Genomic DNA, 27,023 nt, shown 5'->3' on the forward strand with positions numbered 1-27,023 from the left:
AAGTCATAGTTAAAGAGCCGCATGAAGTAGTGATTAAAGTTCACTATGTGATTTGTCTGAGGCTAGTAATTCAATAGCCTCAGGTTTAAAAAGAAATGGCTTTTGGCCAATTAGCCACTAATATGTCCTAGCTCAGTGGCTCTCAACCAGGAGCATGTGTACCCCTGGGGATAGGCAGAGGTCTTCCAGCAGCTACATCAACTCATCTAGATATTTGCATAGTTTTACATCAGGCAACATAAAAAGCACAGGCTACAGTACAAACTAAAATTTCATACAGACAATGAGGTCTTTATACTGCTCTACATACTATACCCTGAAATGTAAGTACAATATTTATATTCCAATTGATTTTTTTTATAATTATATGGTAAAAATGAGAAAGTAAGCAATTTTTCAGCAATAGTGTGCTGTGACACTTTTGTGTGTGATTTTTGTAAACAAGTTGTTTTTCAGTGAGGTGAAACTTGAGGGTACACAAAACAAATCAGACCCCTGAAAGGGGTACAGTTGTCTGGAAAGGTTGAGAGCCACTGTCCTAGCTCACCCAAGAAGTTTTGGGCTTGATGCAGAAATTACTGAGTGAAAAATCTATGTCTTTGGTTATACAGGAGATCAGACTAGATTATCATAATGGTCTATTCTAGACCTAAAATCTGTGAATCTATGAGGATTGAAACACAGTCTGAACAAGCGAGGATAAGTGATATTTTCAGATGATACAAATAGGTTGAGTTTTGATAATACAGCCTTATTCACCTGCCATCCTGGAAACAAGTCCTGGGAGAGTTCTTCTATGGGTAAAGAAGAGACAAACAACTGCAACATTCCAGCTTGGGAACTCAGAGTGCTGTAAGTGTTCTCTAGATTCTCTTAAGCAACACTACTGCAGGTGGTGCCTGTTGTGCCTAATTAGGCATAGGACAGAACTAGAATGCTGACTCCAGCTGTGAGGGGCTTAGGACCTTCCCTATGTTACAAATGCCATTTTGGGGGGCTACAGTAGGAAGTTTGGTGATAAAGAAGAGTTTTCAGTTTAGGGAGACTTTGATAACTCAGGGGAGGAGGGCTGATAACTGAGCTTGTTTGAACCTTTTGCAAATGACTTGGGAATTTTGTTGTTTGTGAACTTTTTAGTAGCCCTGGGAAGAGTTAGAGGAGAACCTACTTTTAAAGGAGATGTGTCTGTAGTTCGGCTGTTTTAATAATGGATCCCATGAATGTGTGCTGACCGTTCCTGTGTGCATGTGTGTGTATGGATGGATGGATTTATGCTCCCAGTAAAGAAGCTTGCACAGAAAGGTTTGGGTCTCAGACTAGTTTGTGAGGCTACCTAGTACTTCATACTGACACTGCCGTATATTGATTTGTTTAGATTCAAAATAACACAGGAAAAAAGACGCCAAAGCACCTTTACAAAAACTTAAAATGCAAACAAATTACTTTGCATCTAGCCCAGCAATAACCAGGCAGCAAAAATCAATCCTGACCGTTAGTTCTTCCTTCCCCATCTAAAAGATAGACCCCATTGTATTTTGCCCTCCTGAGGAGCCTAAGTAAATAGGCCTTGTAGCATGCCTTGAAAGCAGGGCTGGCTTCAGGGTGTTGGCCGCCCCAAGCAGCCAAACAAACAAAAACAAAAACAAAAAAAAAGCCGCGATCGTGATCTGCGGCGGCAATTCGGCAGGAGGTCCTTCGCTCCAAGCAGGAATGAGGGACCGTCCGCCGAATTGCCGCCGAACAGCTGGACGTGCCGCCCCTCTCTGAAGTGGCCGCCCCAAGCACCTGCTTGGTAAGCTGGTGCCTGGAGCCGGCCCTGCTTGAAAGTCATCAAAATATGGTTATTTCAGTCCCAATTGGGAATGAATTCCCAAGCTGAAGGCCTTTTGTGGCAATTGTGCTGGCAGTAACTCCCTTTCTTTTATATTCCAGATTCCAGCTCCAGCACTTCCACTGATCATAATTACAGTAGGTGACAGGCTCTCAAGAAGGCGGGTTTGTAGCCTTTGGGTAAAAGACAGGCTCTCAAGAAGATAGGTTTGTAGCCTTTGGGTAAAATTTTCCAAAGTGCTCAAATCCTATTTTCAAAAGACTTGGGGACTTAAGAACCTGCCACTCATTGAAAGTGAATGGGACTTAGACTCCTATGTGCTTGTCACTTTTTAAAAAATGAGATTTAGGCTTCAAAATCACTTAAGTGCTTCTGAAAATTTAACCCTAAATCTATTTGTTAAATATAAGACTTGTCAGTTCAGAATGTACATGTTGGTGTCAAAGGGCTCACTATAACCAATGCTACTTGGAAGCTTTATTTTTTGGGGGGGAAAAAAAGGTGCTAAGTTTAATTACACACTTGATCTTGCTAAGTAACGTGCATCATTTAATATAAATTAAGACTATCTTTAATACTCTGTGTGTGTGTGTGTGTGTGTATATATATATATATATATATATATATACTATAATAAAATTATGCAAAACCTTTAATAAATGGGGTCCAATCCACAGACAAAGAATATAGCAACATTACTGCATTCCCTGTTCTAAAGAGTTTAGTTATAACCAGATTATCAAAAGTAGTCTGTATAGATTATACGTACATTTGTTAAGAAGGAAAGAGGGTGCACTGATTTCTGTAGATATCAATGCACATTAAAACACTTACAAGCCTGAGCTAAAATCAAAGAGATTGAGGGGTGAACAGTGGATGGTCCCAGAACTACTGAAGTTCATCTGTGCGAGATATTAGGAGGTCACTCTAGGGTGCATGACCCTCCATACTGACAGCAGTCCTGCCACTTGCCCCCCCCCCCCCCCAAGAATTAAGTATTGGGTGGGGAAAGGATGGGGACAAGATAAGTGGATCTGCCATTGCATGCATCCATCAGCTATTGCCCTTCTCTCCCCCCCCCCCCCCCCCCCCGTGGGGTAGAGGCTCTAGGGCAATGCCACCCACTCCAACCTAGAATATAACCGCTGAAGAGTGGCTCTGTTGCCACTCTGTGGACTCTGGCAAGGGGGGCAGATCCTTGCTGTGCAGATCCTCAGTTATGGGTGCTGGGCTCTAGGAAGAGGACTTGGGCTATAATGTATACATACTTTTTTGAGTTATGTGTAACAGTCACATATGTTTCAGTTGCTTCTACAGAGATTGGATAACTAAACTGATGTGGCTAAGCACTGGAATAAATTTCCTAGGGAGGTTGTGGAATCTCCATCACTGGAGATTTTTAAGATCAGGTTAGACAAACACCTCTCAGGAATGATCTAGATAATACTTAGTCCTGCCTTGAGTGCAGGGGGCTGGACTAGATGACCTCTCGAGGTCCCTTCCAGTCCCATGATTCTGTGATATTACCTTAAAAAATTAAAAGCAAACTAATATGAAAAATCATATTAAGTTAATGTTCAAAGGCTCCTGCCACAATTATAAGGTCCTGGATGTGAACTGCCTTAATATCATGGGGAATTAACACTGGTTCAATTTACAGTGTCTAGTATATATTTTAAATTCAAATTCTTTGTGGAGTGAGGTTAAAATGTCATTCTCCAGATATTGGGCCGGCTCTACTATGTTACATGAACTTTACACCAGAATAACTGTGGGGGAAAAACTGATGTAATGAGTGGAGAATCAGGACTTTCTTTTTTTAGTCACAGTATCTTAGTGTGTGTTTCTGTCTCTCCTTCATTGTTTTGTTCCAGCTTTGTCTTTTCTTTGTGTTATTGGCTGTTTTGATAACTGTAGCTGGCATAAACCTGCTTTTGCTTGAGTTGTTATGAGCCTATATAAAGCCACTTATGATATGTCAGTTTTATTTCATGTTTTTTTGTGAATCCAAGTAAAACTACCAGGCTCAGTGTTGGCAGTTATATTTCTCTTGTTGTCATGATCACTGACTTAATTTCTTTGTGACTGAGAAATAAAGCACAGTTTCTTTTCCTGCAGTTGAAAGAGCTCAATCCAAAATGCATCAAACTAAATTGCATAAATGGTCAAAAGACATGTTACATTAATCTGAGTTAATCTTCAAATGAGAAGTGTTTAAAAAATTGCTCTGATCTAATCCTGAGAATTATAAATAAGGAAGCAGTGCACAAAGGAACTTTGTATATTCAGTAGAGTGTCCTATGATGGCAAAAGCACATGCGAGTCACCCCGAGTATTACATCATCCAGAAAAGAATAAAACATGCATCTCTTATATGAAAGGCGTATCAGGCAAAACTGTGTATATGCAAGTCTTAGTTTTGTGGTCTCTAATGTCTCATAAAATGTATAAGAGGTTATTTTTCCTCTTAGATTTATCTTTCCTGGACATTCAGTGGCAATCTTTACTTAACTGCAAAGCATAACCCTGGGGAGAACTAAATCACATGGAAAATTCTCTTCTGCTGAAAGATTTTTAATGAATTATGACAGGCAATTTTTGGGGGTGGGAGGAGAGAGAAGAATGAATGAATAATTGTGTGAATTTTGGGAACTGCTTACATTGTATTTATTGACCCTTCTCTCTTACTCTGGTGTATGTGTGATAGTCATCTGGGGGGCTTGGGAACTATAGGAAATGTCTCATGATAAAGGACACGTTCACTTTGAGCAGAGCAGTGCTCCAAAGCTCATAAGGTATGCAGTACTTTTGTACCAGGTACAACATGTAATGTATATTTGAAAATAAACTTTAATTAAAACTGTCGCCCTCATTTGCTATGCAAACTGCATTTTCAGTGTGGGAACTCATCCTGTGAGACTGCAGGTCAGTTTCTATTCTAGTCAATACTACAACTTTGGGCCTATAGTCCTGGTGAGAGCAAGCCACACCATGCTGGAGAAGTGGAAAAAAATGATGACCCTTTGGATTTGTTCCTACTATGACTTCCTTTGTGAAAGACTGCAGGAGAATGGCTGGTGGGTAGGAGATGCAGCCATAGCTGAGAGGGAAGTACTCTCACTACAGTAAATTCATAGGCAATTCTGCAACCTGTGTATTGATAAAAGGTTGGGCTTTGCTTTCTTAATCATGGCTCACAAAGCATCATCATGGGTTTTGTCCAACATACTTTTTAAAAAGTTAGACCCCTCTCAATTCAGAGAAGTGTGTGATTTTTTTTCAGAAGAAATGTTACATCCTCTCTGTACTCCTGGCAAGCCCCTTCCTGTTACAACTCAGGTTATGTAGATATTTGGCTTTATGTTGGTAGTGTCACCTGTCTTCTCAATCGCTGTCAAATATTTGCAATTCCTTAGGTTCCCTAACAGAGTAAAAAAACCCACACTTTATTTCCTTTCCTTCTCATTACTGTTTATCTACTGCAAATGCTTCCTAAACTTACTTCAGTGATCTTGATCCGAAAATAGCCTATTTCTAGAGAGACACTTATTGGCATTTGATTACAGTACCGGCTGGCCAGTAATAACGGCTACACCTGAATGTTTGTTTAGGCCTGGCCTACACATAAGATGACCCAGCTATGTTGCTCGGGATGTTAAAAATCCACACCCCTGAATGATGTAGTTAAGCTGACCTAAGTCCCCATGTAGACAGTGTTAGGTCAACGGAAGAATTCCTGTTGACCTAGCTGCTGCTTTTGGAGGGGAATTACCTACGCTGATGGGAGAGGTTCTCCTGTTGGCATAGGCAGTGTCTATACTTCAAATGCTGCAGCGGTGTCACTGCAGCATGTCAAGTATAGACAAACTCATGTAAACTGTCTCTGTAGTTACTCTTTGATTAGACCAAATAAGGAAGTGTTACTTACTCCTTCTCGTAACACAAGAACTAGGGGTCACCAAATGAAATTAATAGGCAGCAGGTTTAAAACAAACAAAAGGAAGTATTTTTTCACACAATGCACAATCAAACTGTGGAACTCTTTGCCAGAGGATGTTGTGAAGGCCAAAACGCTAACAGGATTAAAAAAAGAACTAGATAAGTTCATGGAGGATAGGTCCATCAATGCCCATTAGCCAGGATGGGCAGGAATGGTGTCCCTAGCCTCTGTTTGCCAGAAGCTGGGAATGAGTGATAGAGAATGGATCACTTGATGATTACCTGTTCGTTCCCTCTGGGGCACCTGGCATTGGCCACTGACAGAAGATAGGATACTGGGCTAGATGGACCTTAGGTCTGACCCAGTATGACTGTTCTTATGTCTAGATTGGACAGAGACACACGATGCGAGTTGAAACTAACCAAGGCCCTAAAGCTGAGAGATCCCAGGATGAAAATCTGAGTATTTCCGGAGGTGGCTGCTTGGCAATGTAACTCCTTGCCACATGAAATTGGAATTAGCACAAGCTTTGGTGCACAAAGGAATCCTTGCCTGTTTGCACTTTTTGCATTAATGGTAACACCACGTTGCGCAGCCTTATTTCTCCAAACCAATGGAAGATACAATGTTGGAAAGGAGCAAAACGAACAAGAAATAGTTATTCTTTTAAACAAATGTTGGCTTTTATGGCAGCCAAGTATTAGTATGATGGGCTCCTTATAAATGCATCAGATTAATACCATTTTTGTTGAGATACCAAGTACTTTAAAGTAGCATTGACCCCCACTTAAGACTACAAGGAAGTTGAGTACTTTCCTTAAAAAAACCTGTTGTATCTATTTTCACTTATTTCTTTGTTTTGGCTTCTGAACAGCCATTATATGTGGTAGACACTTAATGATAACTGATAAGGAGTGTTACAAAACAGAACTAAGCTTAAGACCTAATTTGCCTCATTGTCCTATATGGCAGCATTGCAGAATGCTATGGCTCTCTTGCAAAGAATTCAATTCCATACTTATATGTTAGATGCATATTAGGAAAACACATGTGCAGGACAATCCTTGAAGCTGGGATTTTCAAAGGAGCCTAAGAGAAGAAGGTCCCTGAGTCTCATTGAATTTCAATGGGAGCTGAACCCTTAACTCCCATAGGTGCTCTTGGAAATTCTCAGCTTTGATACATAATACATCTTTTTATACATAGTAATAAAGCAAAGGGAGTTTTGCATTCAGTAATGGGACTGAGCGTGTGTAAAATGGATCAATAGACCTAGTGAGTAAAAATGGCAAAATCAGTCCCCAAATGGTTAGTGCTCTTCATTTGTGTATGATGAAAGTTGAGTCTGATTGTTGAGACTGTGACCAAGCCAGAAGTGGCACCTATGTGTGTCACAGGGTGACTGGCCCTTTAAGAGGTAATAGGTCCAATTCCACCTGTGCTTTGCTCAGTTCTCCTCCCCAGATGGGGAAGTTATTGTAGCCACGTGAGAGGTAGCTGGTGTAGCTAAATGAGTCCCAGGACTAGTAATAAAAGAGAAGCCTCCAGGGAACCAAAGGTGGAGAGAGTGAGCAGATGGCTTGAAAGAAGCCTGCTTAGTGCTTGCCTAGGGAGAGGAGGAGTATGACTGTTTTCCAGCCTGCCTACTGATCTCTTAAAGCCCTCGGGGGTAGGGGAAAACAGAGTTGAAAGGGACCAGCTTGGAGAATTGGAGTGAGGCTGCAGCTGGCCTTAATTAGCAGCACAGATCCCAGAAAGAGGCCTGTGGGACTCCTGACCTAAGAAGGGAAAGCCTAAGTGAGTTAGCAGTACAGACCCAAGAAAGAGGGTTGTGGGACTGAATTCTGGGGAACAAGGGATGAAGAAGTTTGATTTGCTGTATGATATTTAATAAATGAGACCCCACAAAAGGGGTGATGGGGAAATCGTAAAGTACTCTTATCTGGGAGTGAGGTTTTACAAGACTCAGAAGAGGCAGCTGAGGGCAGCAGGGCCACGCTTGGACACAAGAGGACTCCCTGAGCTGGCTTCCTGTTACAAAGAGGCCTTCCTTGGCCAAGGGGGCTGTCATGAAGTAGAATTTAAGGGAGACAAAATATATGGAAAAGTCAAAATAACATTAAATTATTGCAAAATCCCACTTCCTATCTAAGGGAACATTATATCCTAAAGCATTGTACTGTAAAGCAAACTTGCTACAAAAAAGTTAGTTGCCACATAGTATAGTTAAAATACAAATTTACAAGGTCTACATATACTTTACACAAACATACAAACACATCTCATCACACCAAACAGATCAGTCTTTCTAATCCCATTAATTAAAATATCCATCTGCTCCACCAACACATCACACCTATCCAACAGCATATTGCCATTACAGAACAAACCACGGGACTGAAGTTGAGGTAGAGTAGACAGTATAATCATGTGGGGGACAAGGAGTAATGAAGGATTACAAGACAATATAGAATTGGTTGTATCCCTTAACTTTCATTTCTGATCTTAAACTTTACAGCTTTAGAAAACCCACCACCAAAATGGTTCTAAAGAGTGTAAATTGTGAGTGGTGGTGAGGTGTTGGAGGGGAGATGATCTTTTTGAAATACACTTTTAAACAGCTTTTTAAATTTGCTTCTTTTTCTTGGGAATATTTACTCTGCTTGCAGAGACGAAGAAAGGGCGAGCCCAATTCTCAGCAACCCACTATGCAGGGGTTTGTGTTGTGAGCACATCATCCAACTGAGATGGGATGTTCTTTGCTGTAGCTCATATTCTGAGGGAGAGATGACCTTTTTGTGTCAAAAAGAATTGGTGCAGTTTAAAAGATGGGTTTGGGGTGGTGTTGTCTGTAAAGGCCAGTGTCACCTTTCAAACTGTGCTGCTTGACTACTGACATTACAAAATACCCCACCATGGCCAAAGGAAATGCTCTGATCCACAGCTCTATCTAGTCTCACTTATCTGAAATGGCCTGTCATTTTGATGTCTTGCCAGGCAGCGAAGGACTTTGAACTGAATTTTTCAGACACTTAACGCCACATTTTCAAAGTGGCTCCAAACCCATCTCTAACCTTGCATGGGTCAAAATTGTGAGTCCATGGTTTTTGTCCTTGAGAGCTTCCCATGTAACCAAGCTGCATTTTGGTCTTTGTCAGCTCTGTAGATGTCTGTCTTACATGCCTAGGTTTTGAGATGTCCAGAATAGTGCACTAAACAACTTTGGTATGCACAGTTGGAGGCCGCTTTTGGAAATGATCATTTAAAATTGTGTTGTGTGTGTAAATCTCATGCCTCCTTTAAAATAGGCCCTGGAATCTACTGGTTCGTGGCCTCCATGGGGTATCTTGTACTTGTTTACTAAACTCCAGGGGGATTTTCTACCCTAAATTAGGTACCTGCTGTCTCTTACTCCAATGTGCATATTCTGATCTGCTTGCTTAACAACTGAGGTGGCTGGAGCATGCGCATGGCCTTGGAGATGTCAGTGTCTGCTGCACTAGGGCGCATCAGATAGTAAGATGTGGTAGGAAGGGCTATGCTGGCCTTTGGGGGCAGCTGGGCTGGCGGGGTGGCTGTGCCTGTGTCAGATGCCAGCCTGGGCAGCGCTGCTGCACTGACCTGTGTGAGGAGCAGGATTTTTTTTGGTGCGTCCCCTCCATGTTCTTTGTCCAGACAGTAGAGGTGCAGGGGGTTGGTCCCACACCCAACAGGATGTGATAGGATCCAGTTTTTACCCCCTGGCCTTGCTCCACTGAAGGGGGGAGGGCAGAGGTGCTATTGATTTGAGTGGGATGGGGGAGCCTCCGAGTGGAAGCCCCCACCCCGCCTGAAGTCACTGGTGCAACCCCTCCCCCTCCAGCGGGGGAGCTGCACCTGGCCCTGGGGGCTGCAGCGTCCGCCACTCCCTCCCTCCGTGGCTGCGGGAGGCTCCCTTGTCCCGCTCGCAGCGGCGCCCGGGTGGGAGGGGGAGGAAACCCACCCCCCTCGCCAAGCAGCCTCCTTTGTGAGGGCTCGGCCGTGACGCGCCGCCCTGCCCGAGCTGCAGCCGCGCCGGGGAGCGTCCGAGGGCTGCAGGCAGCGCGGGAGCCGATGGAGCTGCCGGAGGGTGAGTCGGCGCCGGCCCCGCGCCAGCGGGCTGGGAGTTGTCCCGGGAGAAGTTTCCCTGCAGGCTCCGCTCCGGCCGGCGGAAAGCGGGGCGCCTGCAGGGAAGCCCGAGGGCGCCTGTGCTGCCGGCGCCGGGGGGAGGGAGGTGATGGCTTTGGGCGCCCGGGAGCGGACTTGGCCGTGGCCGTGGCCTTGGCACTCGCCGCCCGGGGGGGCCTGGACGGGTTCGGGTTCAAGGAGCGCACAGCTGTGAACCTGGGGACCGAGCTCAACAGAAACCGCGGCGGCTCCTCGGCTGAGAACCCCTCCGAGCCCGGCAGTCCCTGGGACGGACGCCCAGAGGCTTGCTCCGGCCTGGGAGGGGGGAAGGAAGGAGGGTCCCTATTAAAATAAAACCGTGAGCAGGGGCGCTGGAACCATGTAGTGCGGGTGCTGAGAGCCATTGAATCAAACTGTAACCCTGGATATGATGGAAACCACTTCCAGCCGGGGTGCAGCACCCCGCACCCCTGGTTCCAGCATCTCGCACCCTGAATCGGGATGTCTGCAAAGAGGCGATTGACTCTTACCAAACGTTTGGCACCGAAGCCCCGCGTAGAGTCTCCCTGACTGGGCTGGGGTTTAGGGGTGACTGGTCTTGCTTGGATTGACATGTACATTAGCAACAAGTGAGTTTGGAAGTGGAGGTAAGATTTATTTAGCTCAGTATTCTTCCTGATCTCCTGTGGGCTCGCTCCTTTTGAGCCCATTCATTACTTTTCCTTGGACTGAAAGGAGATTGGGGCAGGGACTGACCCCTTTTGCATGTCTGGAAACAAGCAACTAGCTCACCTTGGATGCTACCATAAACAACATCATAATCCTAATAATTAATAACTAATAATATTTACTCCTTCACTGCTGTTGACTTATTAACTAGGGCTCCTCTACAACAGGCAACCCCTGATCTTTGGTGATCCCTGCCAACTCCATTGCATGGTCTCTGCACGTTTGGCACACTGGCCCAGCTGCTGTATTCAATTATTGTGCAGACAGGCAGGCAGCTCTCAATGCATTTTGCACCTTTTGCTCCAGAGAATCCTGGGAGTGCTTGAGGCTGAAGAGAACAGCCAGCTCAGAAGAGACTGCTGGCCCTGCTGAGTGAGACCTTAGCATGATTTTGTGGGATGTCAGCAGGGTTAGAGTTGTGTTTAAGCAGACAAAGGACTTATCAGACGCTTTATGTTCATGTTCACCACTTAAATTAAAGTCTGGACTGATAATTTTTTTCTTTGTGAGCTGGTTTGGCAGTTTGTAGCATAAATCCATTTATACAAAGGCAAGAGTAGCCTTGAAAAAAATCCAAACCATTAACTCGAAGTACATGCTTATGCTGTGGTCTTGCACTGTTAGGGTAAAATGACAAGAGTATGAGTTACAGATGGAGCATCAGCCTTTACTCTTTACTTTACAACCTTGACTCACCTTGTGTAGCAGCTATCAGAATCTAGCACCTAAAGTCTGATAGTATTGACTGAGAGATTAATCTTGTCTGTAAATACAGTACTGTGCTGTATAATATATTTTTAGATCCTTCAAAAGCCACACAAAACCTATCTAGTTAAACACTTATTTTGGAATGGCTATTTATTTCCCCAGCACTGTTATGACTGACCAAGAAAATCCATATTTAGGCACTTTTGAAAAGCCCCAGTCTTTTTTTTTCTTTCTATTTTTTAATACCTATTGGAGCTGTTACTACTTAACATAAACCACTTTCAGTCTGCAAATTGAAAACCTCTGGGCCATTATGGTCTGTTGCAGCTAGCTGACTGCCTCTTGAAAGCCATACATTCTCATAGCAAAGAAAAGGAAAAAAAAAAAAACACAAACCAAAAAAAACCCCTTATGAGATTCATGTTTAGAAAATTGGCTGCATACGTTGTAGCTGCTTTTTAAACCTCAATACTTAAGTCACATTTTCCATTTGAAATACTAAGAGTACTTAAACTGTATTAAAGCGATACACTCCATTTAAAAGCCCCCCCAACTTTGAAGTTTTGTGAAAGCAAACTTTTATAGAATCTAAAACAATAGAAAGTTTCTTCAGTTAAAAAAGTTCCAATGAAAGCATTTACTTCGTCAAACATTCCCAGTAGCATCTGAAACCCAAACACTGCAGTACTAAAGCATTTGAAAGTTGACTATAAACAAAAGTGATAGTGACTTTGTTGACTTTCACTGTCCAAATGGAGAAGTGCAAAATGTAAATGGAGTATAGTGACAACATATTAGAAATTAAAAATATTTTATAAACATAAAATATCTGTTCTAAAATAAACACAAAATATTCTTTCACCTTGAGTAATCCTGAGCGTTGTAACAGAAGTAATGATGTATTCAGAACATATCTCAAACTAGCACAGTTGCATTTATAAACTGCCATTCAAACTAAGGTGGGCCAAATTCTTGGTGTAACTCTATTGTCAAGTTTTTTTTTTAAATCTGTGTTACTCATAATCCTTAGGCCTGGTCTACACTACGGGTTTAGGTCGACTTTAGCAGCGTTAAACCGAATTAAGCCTGGACACGTCCACACAACGAGGCCCTTTCTTTCGAATTAAAGGGCCCTTTAAACCGGTTTCTTTACACCACCTCCGACGAGGGGATTAGCGATAAAACCGGCCTTTGCGGGTCGGAATTGGGGTAGTGTGGACGGAATTCGATGTTATTGGCCTCCGGGAGCTATCCCACAGTGCTTCATTGTGACCGCTCTGGACAGCGCTCTCAACTCAGATGCACTGACCAGGTAGACAGGAAAAGACCCGCGAAGGTTTGAATTTCATTTCCTGTTTGCCCAGCGTGGAGAGCACAGGTGACCACGCAGAGCTCATCAGCACAGGTAACCGTCATGGAGTCCTCCCAGGATCGCAAAAGAGCTCCAGCATGGACCGAACGGGAGGTACGAGATCTGCTCGCCATATGGGGAGATGAAGCAGTGATAGCTGAACTCCGTAGCAGTAAAAGAAATGGAAAAGTATTAGAAAAGATCTCCAAGGCCATGAAGGACCGAGGCCATAACAGGGACACACAGCAGTGCCGCGTGAAAATTAAGGAGCTAAGGCAAGCCTACCACAAAGCCAGAGAAGCAAACGGAAGGTCCGGGGCAGAGCCGCAAACTTGCCGCTACTACGCGGAGCTGCATGCGATCCTAGGGGGTGCAGCCACCACTACCCCAACCGTGTGCTATGACTCTCTCACTGGAGAAACACACAGGGAAGACGGTTCGGGGAACGAGGAAGATGACGATGGAGGTACTGTAGGTAGCTCACAGCAGCAAGGAAGCGGAGAAACCGGTTTCCCCAACAGCCAGGATATGTTTGTGACCCTGGACCTGGAACCAGTAACCCCCGAACTCACCCAAGACCCTCAGGGCACACAGGAGACCTCTGGTGAGTGTAACTTTGTAAATATTTGTAAACATTACAAAAAAAAAGCAAGCAAGTCTGTTAACGTGTATGGGGATGGGGCGGAAATCCTCCAGGGACATCTCCAGAAAGCTCTCCTGGTTGAAATGGGGTGATTTTATTAAGGGGGACATTCAGAGGCGCCCGTTCCTGCTCTTCTGACCAGAAATGTTCCCCGCTGTTAACCACGCGGTGGGGGGGAGGGGTGAAGTGATCATCCCAGAGAATCGTGTGTGTGTGTGTGGGGGGGGTGGTTTACTTGTGTTTGTGCCGCATGTTAACCGGGAAACCGCAGCCCCCTCCTTTTACATTGAAACCCCATTTTAAATGGACAACCCAATTCATCCTTGATATGGGAAATGCGCTGCTGTTTGCAACCTTTCCCGCATGTTAAGAAGGTTAAAAAAGCCAAAACACTGTGGCCTACGATGGCTGCCTGCAAGCCGAAATATGCGACCTTGTAATGAAAGAGTGTACCCATTGTTCCCTAAAATGTGTCCTTTTTAACCACCTCTCCCTTCTCCTCCACCAGCTGCAAATGTTTCTCCTTCGCAGAGGCTCGTGAACATTAGAAAGAGAAAACGTAAGACGAGGGACGAGATGTTCACGGAGCTGCAGATGTCCGCCCAGGCTGATAGAGCACAGCAGAATGCGTGGAGGCAGTCAATGTCGGAGATGAGAAAAGCCCAACATGAACGAGAGGAGAGGTGGCGGGCTGAAGACGATAGGTGGCGTCAGCTTGCAGACAGACGGCAAGAGGCAATGCTCCGTCTGCTGGAGCATCAAAGTGATATGCTCGAGCGTATGGTTGAGTTGCAGGAAAGGCAGCAGGAGCAGAGACCGCCGCTACAGCCCCTGTGTAACCAACAGCCCTCCTCCCCAAGTTCCATAGCCTCTTCACCCAGACGCCCAAGAACACGGTGGGGGGGCCTCCGTCCACCCAGTCACTCCACCCCAGATGATCGCCCAAGCATCAGAAGGCTGGGCTTCAATAAGAGTTAAAGTTTTAAAATGCAGTGTGTCCTTTTCCATCCCTCCTCCCCCACCCATCCCAGGCTACCTTGGCAATTATCCCCCTACCTCTGTAAGGAACTAATAAAGAATGCATGAATGTGAAAAAACAATGACTTTATTGCCTCTGCAAGGGGGAGGGGAGGGTGGGGTGGGGTGGTTGGTTTACAGGGAAGTAGAGTGAACCGGGTCGGGGGGGGGGGTTGGAGGGTTCATCAAGGAGAAACAAACAGAAGTTTCACACAGTAGCCTGGCCAGTCACAAAACTCGTTTTCAAAGCTTCTCTGATGCGCACCGCGCCCTGCTGTGCTCCTCTAACCGCCCTGGTGTCTGGCTGCGCGTAATCAGCGGCCAGGCGAGTTGCCTCAACCTCCCACCCCGCCATAAAGGTCTCCCCCTTACTCTCACAGATATTGTGGAGCGCACAGCAAGCAGCAATAACAATAGGGATATTCTTTTCGCTGAGGTCTGAGCGAGTCAGTAAGCTGCGCCAGCGCGCTTTTAAACGTCCAAATGCACATTCCACCACCATTCGGCACTTGCTCAGCCTGTAGTTGAACAGGTCCTGACTCCTGTCCAGGCTGCCTGTGTACGGCTTCATGAGCCATGGCATTAAGGGGTAGGCTGGGTCCCCAAGGATCACGATAGGCATTTCAACATCCCCAATGGTCACTTTCTGGTCCGGGAAGAAAGTCCCTTCCTCCAGCTTTCGAAACAGAGCAGAGTTCCTGAAGACGCGAGCATCATGTACCTTTCCCGGCCATCCCACGTTGATGTTGGTGAAACGTCCCTTGTGATCCACCAGGGCTTGCAGCAGCATTGAAAAGTACCCCTTGCGGTTTACGTAGTCGGTGGCTTGGTGCTCCGGTGACAAGATAGGGATATGGGTTCCGTCTATGGCCCCGCCACAGTTTGGGAATCCCATTTCAGCAAAACCATCCACTATTGACTGCACGTTGCCCAGAGTCACTACCCTTGCTATCACCAGGTCTTTCATTGCCCTGGCAAATTGGATCACAGCAGCCCCCACCGTAGATTTGCCCACTCCAAATTGATTCCCGACTGACCGGTAGCTGTCTGGCGTTGCAAGCTTCCACAGGGCTATCGCCACTCGCTTCTCAACTGTGAGGGCTGCTCTCATCTTGGTATTCTGGCGCTTCAGGGCAGGGGAAAGCAAGTCACAAAGTTCCATGAAAGTGGCCTTACGCATGCGAAAGTTTCGCAGCCACTGGGAATCGTCCCATACCTGCAGCACGATGCGATCCCACCAGTCTGTGCTTGTTTCCCGGGCCCAGAATCGGCGTTCCACGGTATCAACCTGCCCCAGTGACACCATGATTTCCACATTGCTGGGGCCTGTGCCTTGTGAGAGGTCTATGGCCATGTCAATTTCCTCATCACTCTCGTCGCCGTGCTGCAATCGCCTCCTCGCCTGGTCCGGGTTTCGCCTTGGCATGTTCTGGCTCTGCATATACTCCAGGACAATGCGCGTGGTGTTCATAGTGCTCATAATTGCCGCGGTGATCTGAGCGGGCTCCATGATCCCAGTGCTAGCTATGGCGCCTGGTCAGAAAAAAGGCGCGAAAGTAGTATCTGATGGACCAGGAGAAGGAGGGCGGGAGGGAGGGAGGGAGGGAGGGAGGGCCAAGTGACGACATGGCGTACAGGTACAGGAACAGGGAGAAACACAAACAACTGTCACACAGAATGGTCCCCCCAAAGATTAAACTGGAAACCCTGGGCTTAGCAGGCCGTTGATTTCACGGAGGAAGGGGAAGCAAATGAACACAGAATAAATCTATTTTTTACATCTTAAGGTGGCAGCCGACGCTGCAGCATGAGTGACAGCCATACCAGTATGATGATGATGGGTACCAATCATAATATACCATCATCTGCCAAAAGGCAAGGGGCTGCTGCTGTGTAGCAATGCAGCCCCATGTCTGCCAGCCCCACGTCCGCCAGCACCCAGCATCGCCCTCGGCCTCTTCTGGGTGCTTAGCAGACAATATTGGGCAATTGGCAGAAAATAGTACATTATGACTGGTAACCGTCATCATCGAGACAGTAGCATGTCTGCCCAGGTGGCCATGATTGACAGCCACTCCAGTACGACGACGACGGGTACCAGTCATAATATACCATCGCCTGGAAGGGGCTGGTGCAATGCAGCCCTACGGCTGCCAGCCCCACGGCTATCACTCATGCTACACCGTCTACTGCCAAAAGGCAGTTAGCAGCTGCTGCTGTGTAGCAATGCAGTCCCACGTCTGCCGGCACCCAGAGGACATATGGTGACGGTGAGCTCAGCTGTGCTGAGCGGGCTCCATGTTGTCTGCACAGGTAACCCAGGTAACCCAGGTAAAAAGGCGCGAATCTATTGTCTGCCGTTGCTGTGACGGGGGAGGGAGGGGCCTGACGACATGTACCCAGAACCGCCCGCGACACTGTTTTGCATCATCCGGGCATTGGGATCTCAACCCAGAATTCAAAGAAAAGGCGTGAACCGCTTCGCGGCTCGAGCTGTGGCGCAAACGTAGTATCTGACGGCCTAGGGGAAGGAGGGAGGGGGGCCGAGTGACGACATGGCGTACAGGCACAGGGAATTAAAATAAAGAACGGTGGCTGTGCATCAGGGAGAGACACAAACAACTGTCACAGACTGGTCCCCCCCAAAGATTAAACTGAAAACCCTGGGTTTAGCAGGCCGTTGATTTGACGGAGGGAGGGGGAAGCAAATGAATACAGAGAAAATCTATTTTTTACATCTTAAGACGACGGTGCAGCGTGACTGATAGCCCTCGGCATCTTTCTGGGTGCTTGGCAGCAAATACGGGGCGGTGTATGACGATGGTCTTCAGGCCTATTGCACGAGCTGCTGCTCAGGGAAGACTCTGCTAATGTGCGATGACCCGACTTGTAATAGGCCGGCTAACAGTCATAATACACCATTTACTGCCAAAAGGCAAGCCCCACGGCTGCCAGCACCCAGATCGCCGATGAAGGCTACCAGTCTACTGCACCGTCTACCGCCAAAAGGCAGTTAGCAGCTGCTGCTGTGTAGCAATGCAGTCCCACGTCTGCCGGCACCAAGAGGACATATGGTGACGGTGAGCTCAGCTGAGCTGAGCGGGCTCCATGTTGTCTGCACAGGTAACCCAGGTAAAAAGGCGCGAATCTATTGTCTGCCGTTGCTGTGACGGGGGAGGGAGGGGCCTGACGACATGTACCCAGAACCGCCCGCGACACTGTTTTGCATCATCCGGGCATTGGGATCTCAACCCAGAATTCCAAGGGGCGGCGGAGACTGCGGGAACTGTGGGATAGCTGTGGGATAGCTACCCATAGTGCAATGCTCCGGAAGTCGACGCTAGCCTCGTACTGTGGACGCGGTCTGCCGACTAGAGCACCTAGAGCATTTTATTGTGTGGACATACACAATCGGCTGTATACAACCGATTTCAATAAAACCGGCTTCTATAAATTCGAACTAATTTCGTAGTGTAGACATACCCTTAGATTAATATAGGTGGGGGGAAAGCATGTTACAAATCTAACTGAATTCAGTGAAGTTCCACTAGGGATGATGTCATCTATTTTGAGTAAAAACAAGGAGTCCAGTGGCACCTTAAAGACTAACAGATTTATTTGGGCATAAGCTTTCGTGGGTAAAAAACCTCACTTCTTCAGATACAACTGAAGTGAGAAGTGAGGTTTTTTACCCATGAAAGCTTATGCCCAAATAAATCTGTTAGTCTTTAAGGTGCCACTGGACTCCTTGTTGTTTTTGTGGATACAGACTAACACGACTACCTGCTGATACTTGACATCTATTTTGAGTATTCATTTTATAAATACAAATTCACAAGGCCCCCTTCTTGCTGGCAGTAGGTGCAGATTTAGTCAGCACAGGAGCCATTAGCAAGGTGATCAGGCCTACTGGACTCTCATCTCCTCTAGACACTGGAGCCCTGATTCACTAAGGTGCTTAAAGTTCATGTGCTTAAAGTTAGTCAGATGCTTAAACAGTTCTGTCACCTCTCACATTTTTTTATGAGTTATTTGGTGTTTTTCTTAAAGCCCCAATTTCTAGAGTCAGGTGATTACCTGAGAATCTCACTTTTTTTTTTAATGGCAATTACATTTCTAGTTCTCATAGTTACAGAGAAGCTATAAAAAGGCTAAAAAAAAGTATTACTTTAAAGATCTCAGAATTTTTCAACCAATCTCATAACTTTTAGGAGCCGGACTCATGATTTCTGAATGCTGGGGTTGGCAATACTAGAATTTGTCCCATTTGACTTCAGTTCAGCTGTTCATATTTAAAATCAGGCGCATGCTTAAGCACATCGCTCAAACTGGATCTGGGGCACTGAGCTTCCTGAGGCCTCCCCTTTTGTGTCTCTGAACATGCAGGCAGGAGCCCACTGGCTTTCTTCCGCAGGGCATGGCTCAAAGGCCCCTGCTTGAGGCACACATTGGAGCAGCAGTGGCAAGGGAACACTTTCAGAGACTTGAAGCAGTTTTGAAATCTCCCTGCTGGCTGTGGAAGTGCTAACTGAACTGACAATGTGCAAGGAGGCCAGGATTTTGGTGGTGTTTAGAGCTTGAAATACCCCAAAGATGCAGATTCAGGGAAGAGCGAGACAGCGGGCATTAAAATCCAACAAAGAATGATGGTAATAAAACAGGACAAGAAGGCTTAATGTGAAATACAAACATCTGAGGGGTGATCAGGGTGGCAGAAGGGCAGGTTGTGGAAGCAGGTTGTCTGAGGCACCTGGACAGAGGGAGGAATGGCATGGGAAATCAAAATCCAAAATAAGAGTTTCACTGTCAGTATCATTCTGGGTGTATGCTGTTGGTCTTGTTTATTTACATTGTGAGCTCTTCAGGGCAGACACTGTGGCTAGGATTTTCAAAGGAAACTAAGGTATTTAGGATCCTAATTCCCATTGAATTTCAATAGAATTTGAGCATCAGACTCTTTAATTCCTTCCTTTATTTGTACAGTGTCCAGAAAAATGGGCACTATACAAGCTGTCTTGTTCTTGACTGAGACCTCTGGTGCTACTGGCCAAATACATCTTTAGTAGTAATATTATATTTACTTTTTAAAAAAAAAGTGTTTGCAACTTACAAATATATTTTTACTTTTCCAAATTGGCAAGAAAGCTTTCTCTAGGGCATAGACTTTCTATGTCAAGTTTCCACTTGGAATGCATTTTGACAGCCCAGTTACGAACCTCTAAAATAAAGTTTTATAATAGCACTACTAACAGACCCTAAGCAATAGTGGTGCAAATGGTGCCACTCTAATTTGTCTGTCAGTGTGGCTTGATCTGAGTCAGTCCATTTGAGGATTAAAAGGACAGAGGAATGTAAATGTCAAAATGCGAGCATTAATGTTCTGTTTCTCATCTGACCATAAACTTTATCCAACTGAAGCAACTGTGAACTTTAAGATGAATTTAGTCCTCCAGACTAGTTTGTAAATAACTCTTAAACTATTATTCATGATTCGCCATATTTAGAAAACTCAGTAAAACCATCTGAAGCTATTTACAATAGCCTGAGTAAAATGAGTAAAACTCATACTCTTGTCATTTTACCCTACAAAAACTGAGTCTTAACAAAGGTTTCTACTGTGAAAAACAAGCAGGTTTTAAGATGCTTAAAATAGATGGACCCTGGAACAAAGAGTGAGTTACATATATGTCACGTGTAAGACAGTGTTATGTCTGCAGTAAATGCTCTCTATATATGGTATGGCCAAGATATAACAGATCTTATGTTCTGACAAAATGTTTGTATAAAACAGGAGTTGCTCGTTCTTTTCGAAGTGTTAACAGCACTGCGTTACAAGTTAAAGAACATTAGTTTTTTATTGAGAGAACTAAACTGTATGGCTGAGAAAAAGCAGTAGCAACTATTGCTGTATTTTCTTTTTGAAGGACTTCAAGAAGCCTGAAACTTTTTTTCTTTTGTTGGCTCATTTAACTTTCATATGAAAATCAGTGTGCCATTACAGAGATGATTTTTTTTGTTTGTTTACAATTATTGCAAAGTGATTAATAATGACACCTCTTTCATAAGGTTTTCATTTTTCAGATAATCTAAAAGATTTCTAGTAGTGTTGCAAAGCCAAAAAAAATAGTCCCTCTTTTATTTCACAGATGTAAACGGAGACATAGGTTCAAGATACTTTCCCAAGGTCACATGGAGAGTCAGCATTAGAGTTGCGATGAGATCTCTTGTCTTCAAATATAATGCTCATTCTAGTAGCCTGGGGCGGTCAACCTGTGGCTCCGGAGCCACGCGCGGCTCTTCAGAAGTTAATATGTGGCTCCTTGTATAGGCACCGACTCCGGGGCTGGAGCTACAGGCGCCAACTTTCCAATGTGGTGGGGGGTGCTCACTGCTCAGGCCCTGCCCCCACTCCACCTCTTCCCGCCCCCTCCCCATAGCCTGCTGTGCCCTCACGCCTCCCCTCTTACCCCCCTAGAGCCTCCTGCACACCATGAAACAGCTAATTGGGAGGTGCGGGGAGGGAGGGGGAGGCTCTGATTGGTGGGGCTGCCGGTGAGTGGGAGGCACTGGGAGCGGGGGGCAGGGGAGAGGGAAAGCTGATGGAGGGCTGCTGACATATTACTGTGGCTCTTTGGCAATGTACATTGGCTCAGGTTGGCAACCCTTGCACTAACCTATACCCCTCACTGTGGTTGTTACTAATATTTAGCACATTTTGTGGCTAGCACTTTTCATGCATAAGTATCAGAGGTCGGTGAGGATCCGTAGCCCCATTTTCAATGAGGCACAGAGAGAGTAAGTGACTCACCCAATGCTATGCATCGAGTCTGTGGCAAATCTGGCAGTAGGATCCAGAGGTTCAGTATAACTAGAATTGTAATTTGTGCATTGCAGGGCCTAAAAACCTTATGGAGTGTTGTTTTTTTAAAAAAAAAAAAAACCTTCACATCTAATGGGCCTTCCCAGTATCCAAGCTCACTATCAGCAGGTTCCCCTTGTGCTATGGTGCTGCATCACTACTTTATCTTAATACTATGAAAGCACTGGGAAACCAGTTAGTAGGGAGGATACAGAAATGTGAACACCTGGTGCACCTGTCTGCAGCACTAAGTGGAATAAGTCTCACTGCCCAGTCTCCTTTTATTCCTCTTTGATTGTGTATGACTAGGGGATGAAGGCCAGTGGCAAAAAGTGATTAAAATGAATGGAAGACTTAAGTTTCTGCAAACATTCCCAGACTGTACACACTAGTCTTTCTGACTCTGCTAACTATAGTACTGTGAGAAATACCAGTGATGGCTGTTAATGACATGGTTTCCCAATAATAGCACCATTAAAGTGCATTGCTATTGTGGCCTCAGACCACTAGTGCTTCAAATTGCCTTTTTTCCAGTGGTGCAAGTAGGGCGGTCCAGTACACCATTAAGATATTTATGTCTGGTAAGCTGTACTGGAAAGAGACAGGAGTAGAATGCGGCCAGCAGCTTGTCCGGCGTGGCTGTACTGTCCCCAGCCCTTCCACACAGCTGCGTCTCCTGTCTGGGGTCTGTTTAGCCCAGCCGGAGGACAGGGCTGGGGGTGATACAGCCGTTGCTGCGCCAGAGGAGCTGCTGGTATGGGGCTGCCTGGTGGCCCCACATTCTGCGGCTTTTGGTGCTGTGGTTCCCTGCTCCTTTCGCTGTTGCCGTTCCTGGGAGAGCCCGGCAGTTCAGGGTTCTTGGGAACTGCAGCGGCAAAAGGAGTAGAACGTGCGGCCCCATGCCAGCAGCTCCTCTGGCGGGGCTGTACCGCCCCCAGTCTGTCCTCCGGCGAGGCTGTACAGACCCCAGACAGGAGACATAGCTGCGTGGAATGCCGCTGCGATTCTGGAGAGCCCTGCAGTTCAGAAGTCTGTATCTGGCACAGTAGTTGGACAGAGGTCCCCCTCCCTTCCCCCCCCCCCCGGCAATGTAGGATGGGGTAGGGATGGGGAGAGCATGGGGGGTGGGGGCGGGACAGGGAGGAGTCACGTGGGGGGTCATGTGCCCCCCTTTAGCTGGTGCCCCCCCTTTGTGTCCCTCCCATGAGTCGCCTATGCACAGTGTACCAGTAAGAAATAAATTTTCTACTTGCATCACTGCTTTCATCCTCCTCTTTCTTTTGGTGTCACTGACTTCTGTTGCTATCTGGTCGTTGTGTAAATAAAAATCATACTTCTGTGGAAGTTAACAGTGCTGTCCACCCTCTACGGTTGCTGGGTTGAAGTCTCTTCATTTTATGTTCAGACCTAGAGACTGACCCTGCCGTGAAAGAAATTGGTGGCAAAACTCCCAATGAATTAATAGGGGCAGGAAGGGGTACTTAATGTGTGTCTCTCCACTCACCTGCATTTGCTGTGCACAGCTCTTCTTTTTCATAAGTGGCTTTTCATTGTCATTTAATCTCAGGGGAGACTGTAATATCCCTTGGGCTGTGTTGTGTTGACCTCAGACAGTGAAAAGGCGATCTAGAACTCGGCAACAGGCATGAAAGGACTAGGAGTAAAAAATAGTGACCCAGCTACATGTTCTTAAATAGTGTGTATGATTTTAGTATCTGTCCGACAACACTATGCTATCCGCTTTTGTTTTTGTTACAAGCTCTCAGCCAGATTTTCATTTATAAGGCTGTAAGAAAATTGCAGGTTGTGATTTTTGGTGTGGAAACTGCAATTTTCAGCACTCACCACAACTTCTTATAGTTAATGCAAATTGGAGTGGTGTTATGACCCCATCCCTCATGTCACAAAGCCTCTTGCTCATGGTGTTGCAAAGCCACGCACTCCAATTTGGCCCAACTGTGCCCCCTCATCCCCCATGACCTGCTGGGGGCAGTGGCGGAAATGGATGAGGACGAGGCTGGGGACCTGTGCAGGTCAGGGCTAAGCTCCCAGGAATGCTTGTCCCACTTGCTGCCTGTACTCAGTCCTGCTGGCACTGGCCTCACACTTTGCCCAGGTACAGTTCTGCCTTTGCTGGGAGGTGCGGGCCGGGCCAACTGACCACCAGCAGCTTCTCCTCGACCACAAGGACTTGGCCTTCTGCTACTGCCTGGCTGCACCAAGGAATGGACTTGGAGGCCCTGGTGAGTGGGGAAGGGTGAAGGCTGGAGCTTGTGTCCCCCTCAGGGCAGGGAGCAGGGATGGGGAACCCCAGTGATGCCAGTCCCTCACAGGGCCTCTAGGATCTCTGAGCTGAGGCCAGTTCTAGGTTACAGGGTCACCCCACCCCCATGTGTTGGACGAGTAGGGATATCCAGCTCTTGTTGGAGCAATAAGGACCATGCTGCCAGCTTGATATCTAGGAAGTTAGAAAACATATACTTGTTCATAAGCCGAATATTTTTGGTAAAAAAGTGATGCATCAAAGAGAGGGGGTCGGCTTATAAACGGTGATTAAAATTTGATGATTTTAAACTCTATGGAATCACTGAATTGAATATCTAATACATTGTTGTTTTGTTTACCTGGAGAGTCTGCAGGCACGGAGCCCCTCGGCTCCCTGTGGCTGCGGTTCGCCGTTCCCAGCCAATGGGAGCTGTGGGAAGTGGTCACTTCCCACAGCTCCCATTGGCTGGGAACGGCAAACCGCGGACACTGGGAGCTGAGGGGCTCCGTGCCTGTGAATGCTCCAGGTAAACAAAACGTCCAGGCCCGCTAGCGGCTTACCCTAACGGCCCAGGAGCCAAAGTTTGCCAACCCCTGAAATATAGGGTCGGCTTATGAAAGGGTCATACAGTTTTTGCTATTTTTACCTAACCATCTTGGGGGGGTCGGCTTATAAACGAACGGGCTAATGAATGAGTATATACGGTATATATGTTAAGTCCTGCATCCCTGCAGCTGCCCACACACACCTGCAACCCCCACACCTCTGTCCTGGAAGCCGGCCTGCTTTGTAACTCCTTTACACCTCTACCTTGCCGGCACCTCTGCATGCACCTGCCCATCATGACTGAGGGGTGACTGAGCCACACTTGAGTACCATTGCAGCCCTGTGTGCCAGGTTGCAATGCCACTCACTGAAGCGTGGATGGTGGTGGTTTGTAGTGGTACTTGAACTGACTGCACCAAAACTGGAACTTTAACAAACTGTAGCTGCAACTTTTGAACCAAAAAATCCCAACTTTATTACAACCTTATTCATTTACACCAATCCCCCTTTATACCATTCTGGTGGTGTAAAGGTGCCTTAAAGGGGTAATTTATAAGGTAATCTACTCCTTTAAAGCCTTTTACACTGCCAGAGTGGTGCCAAGGGGCTAGAGTATAACTGAATCTGGCCCTCAGTGTGGAATGAAATCCCTGAGGCAGTGGTTGTGGAAAGCTTAACAGCTGTGACTCATTGGTGTCTATTCTGTGGTAGTCTTACTAGGCCATAGTAGCATGGGGAAGATAGTTGTCAGTGTTGAGGAAAACTAGTGTCATACATTAGTCGTCCCCCCTCCCCTCCCCAGATAGTAGAGACATGTGCAGTGTTTCTACTAGCAAGAATTGGAACCATTTTATAAAAAACTTAATTTGCACAAGCTTCTACAGTATGTTTTAAAGTGTTAGGAGCATCAATTGCTGTTTTGAAGCAAGCTCTGTATATTGAATAAAAAGCTGGCATCAAACAGTGAATGGAATAATGTACAATTCATACTCTTCAAATCTGTTACTAGTAGGAAAAGGCATTCCTTTTGATGACAGAATCTTCAAGGCGTTAACAGATGGGCTGGAACAGACTACAGGAAGCTCTATTGTAAGAGACAAGGAGCTATTAAGCATCTTAGGGCCTCATAAACATGAATATGAAAATGAATAATTAGATACTTTAAATTGTATTTCAAGACATGTTTCATTTTCTCTTTTTAAATAATTAAGTTCTGGGATTTCTTCACAGATTGCTTTGATGCATCCTCTTAGAAATTTCTTGGATGGATGAATATTCAGTTTTGAGAGTGTATTTTGTGTAGAATTGCTGAATGACTATAGCATTTATAGAGTTCTTGCCATTTTCCTCTCTCCAGCTATGGACTTCTTATAAAGTGCTTGAACTGACGTGCAGTGCCATCACTGAAGGGTAAACTCTTCTGCCACTGCCATTTATTATAGTTATTACATGTAATCTGGTTAAAGCAAAGGGTGAAAAATCTATTGATACAGGAGACAGACCTAAAGAATTCACTTCCAACAGGAGTCTCAACCAGAAATCTAACCTGTGTCCTGGAGACAAAAGTTTTTAGGAACCGTTACATGTGCACAGCAATACACAGACCTTTACAAGTCATATTGGGAACTAAACCCAAGATTTTTGGAGACTGCTAAACTCCATATTGAGGACCTGCCTGATTTCAAAAGTGCTGAACACACAACAGCTCCCACTGGGTGCTTGAGTTTTTGAAAACCAGGCAGGTACCTAAGTATGGATGCGAGGCCAGTGGGAGTTGCTGGTATTCGTGATTTCTGAAAATCAGGAAGGTATCTAAATGTGGATGTATTAACTTGCTTCAGGGTCCTATTTTTGAAAATCTTGGCCTACCTTTTTTTTTTTTTTTTTTTTTTTTTGTGCTTGTAGGGTCGTCTGAGCACAAATTTGGAAACTTAACCCTGAACAAATATTAACATTAATGAGGTTATGTCTACTTCAGCAATGATTTGGAGCATTGAGGCTGGAATGGGGTGGACTTTACTGTACTGATCATTGGTTGCTAGTTCTGTCATGGGTACAAGATCTGCTGCAGCATTCTTGTAGAAGGAGGTTCCTGTAGAAGTTTCCAGATATGGGTGTGCCACCTTTAGCAGAGATCACTTTTTCAACCTGTGCTGGTCATCTATTAAGGCATCACTGCACAATCACCAATGGAAGCCGTGAGAGAGAAGTCTCCCGACGCAGTCAAATTATCCATTGCCATCCTCTGTGTTCTCTCTCATCCTCTGGAACTTTCCCATTTGTCTTTTGAAAAACGAGTAGGACCTTTACTTCAGCTACATACTAAGAAGGTTGGGGGTTGGGAGTTTGAAGAAATGAAAAGAAGAGAATTGCTGAGAGAGTGTGTGGAGGTGAGACATTGAAACACTAGGGGGAATAGAGAGAAAATACAGAAGGTATAAAAAGGAGGAGAAAGGTGAATGTGAAGAGAGAAATGTCTTGAAGAAAGAGGGTTTCTGAGTAAAGATGAACCAATAAATATGAAACATTTTAAAAGAATTAATTACAGAACAAATAGTCTGAGCTAAACCATGGACACTGGAAAACACAGGAAAAAAGATACTTCTGGACATAGAAAGAGAAGTGCAGAATGGGAAGAGAAAAGGGAAATAAACAGGAAAACAAATCTGGTCTTTATTTAATAGAAAGTCTGCTTTACTATATAGCATCCTCAATGGTGGCTTGGCGTTTTCTTGGGATGGGGCGTGGGTTTGGAAAGAAAAGGCTGACTTTGTACCTGGCTTTGGATGTATAGAAAGAACAGCAGCATCCCAGATCAAGACCCTTTTGGGAAAAATTGACCGGTATCCCATGAAACTCCTCTACAGAGACTCCCAACTGTCAAACAACAGTGCACCGAGCAGCACCTTGCCCTAGAGCATCTTCAGAATCTCAGCCATCTTGATGATGCCATTGGGCTCAGGTGCCAGAGCATAGCAACCATGAAA

General features: G+C 45.6%; 1 protein-coding gene across 3 annotated transcripts in view; it reads left to right on the plus strand.

Annotated features, from left to right (window-relative positions):
• Positions 1 to 268: 268 nt before the first annotated feature.
• The window catches only part of FGD3 (FYVE, RhoGEF and PH domain containing 3), a 205,838-nt gene continuing 179,083 nt past the window's right edge, over positions 269 to 27,023 (plus strand). The window contains exon 1 of one of the 3 annotated variants that reach the window (XM_054036013.1): positions 269 to 323. In XM_054036013.1, the coding sequence (XP_053891988.1) occupies positions 284 to 323 (40 nt within the window). In that variant the 5' untranslated portion in view covers positions 269 to 283. Of the gene's footprint in view, positions 324 to 9,750; positions 9,880 to 10,523; positions 10,565 to 27,023 lie in introns of those variants that run through there. The other 2 variants (XM_054036014.1, XM_054036015.1) reach the window with 2 other exon arrangements.

The sequence above is a fragment of the Malaclemys terrapin genome, chromosome 7, assembly GCF_027887155.1.
Source record: "Malaclemys terrapin pileata isolate rMalTer1 chromosome 7, rMalTer1.hap1, whole genome shotgun sequence".
In the NCBI taxonomy this organism is placed as follows: domain Eukaryota; kingdom Metazoa; phylum Chordata; order Testudines; family Emydidae; genus Malaclemys; species Malaclemys terrapin.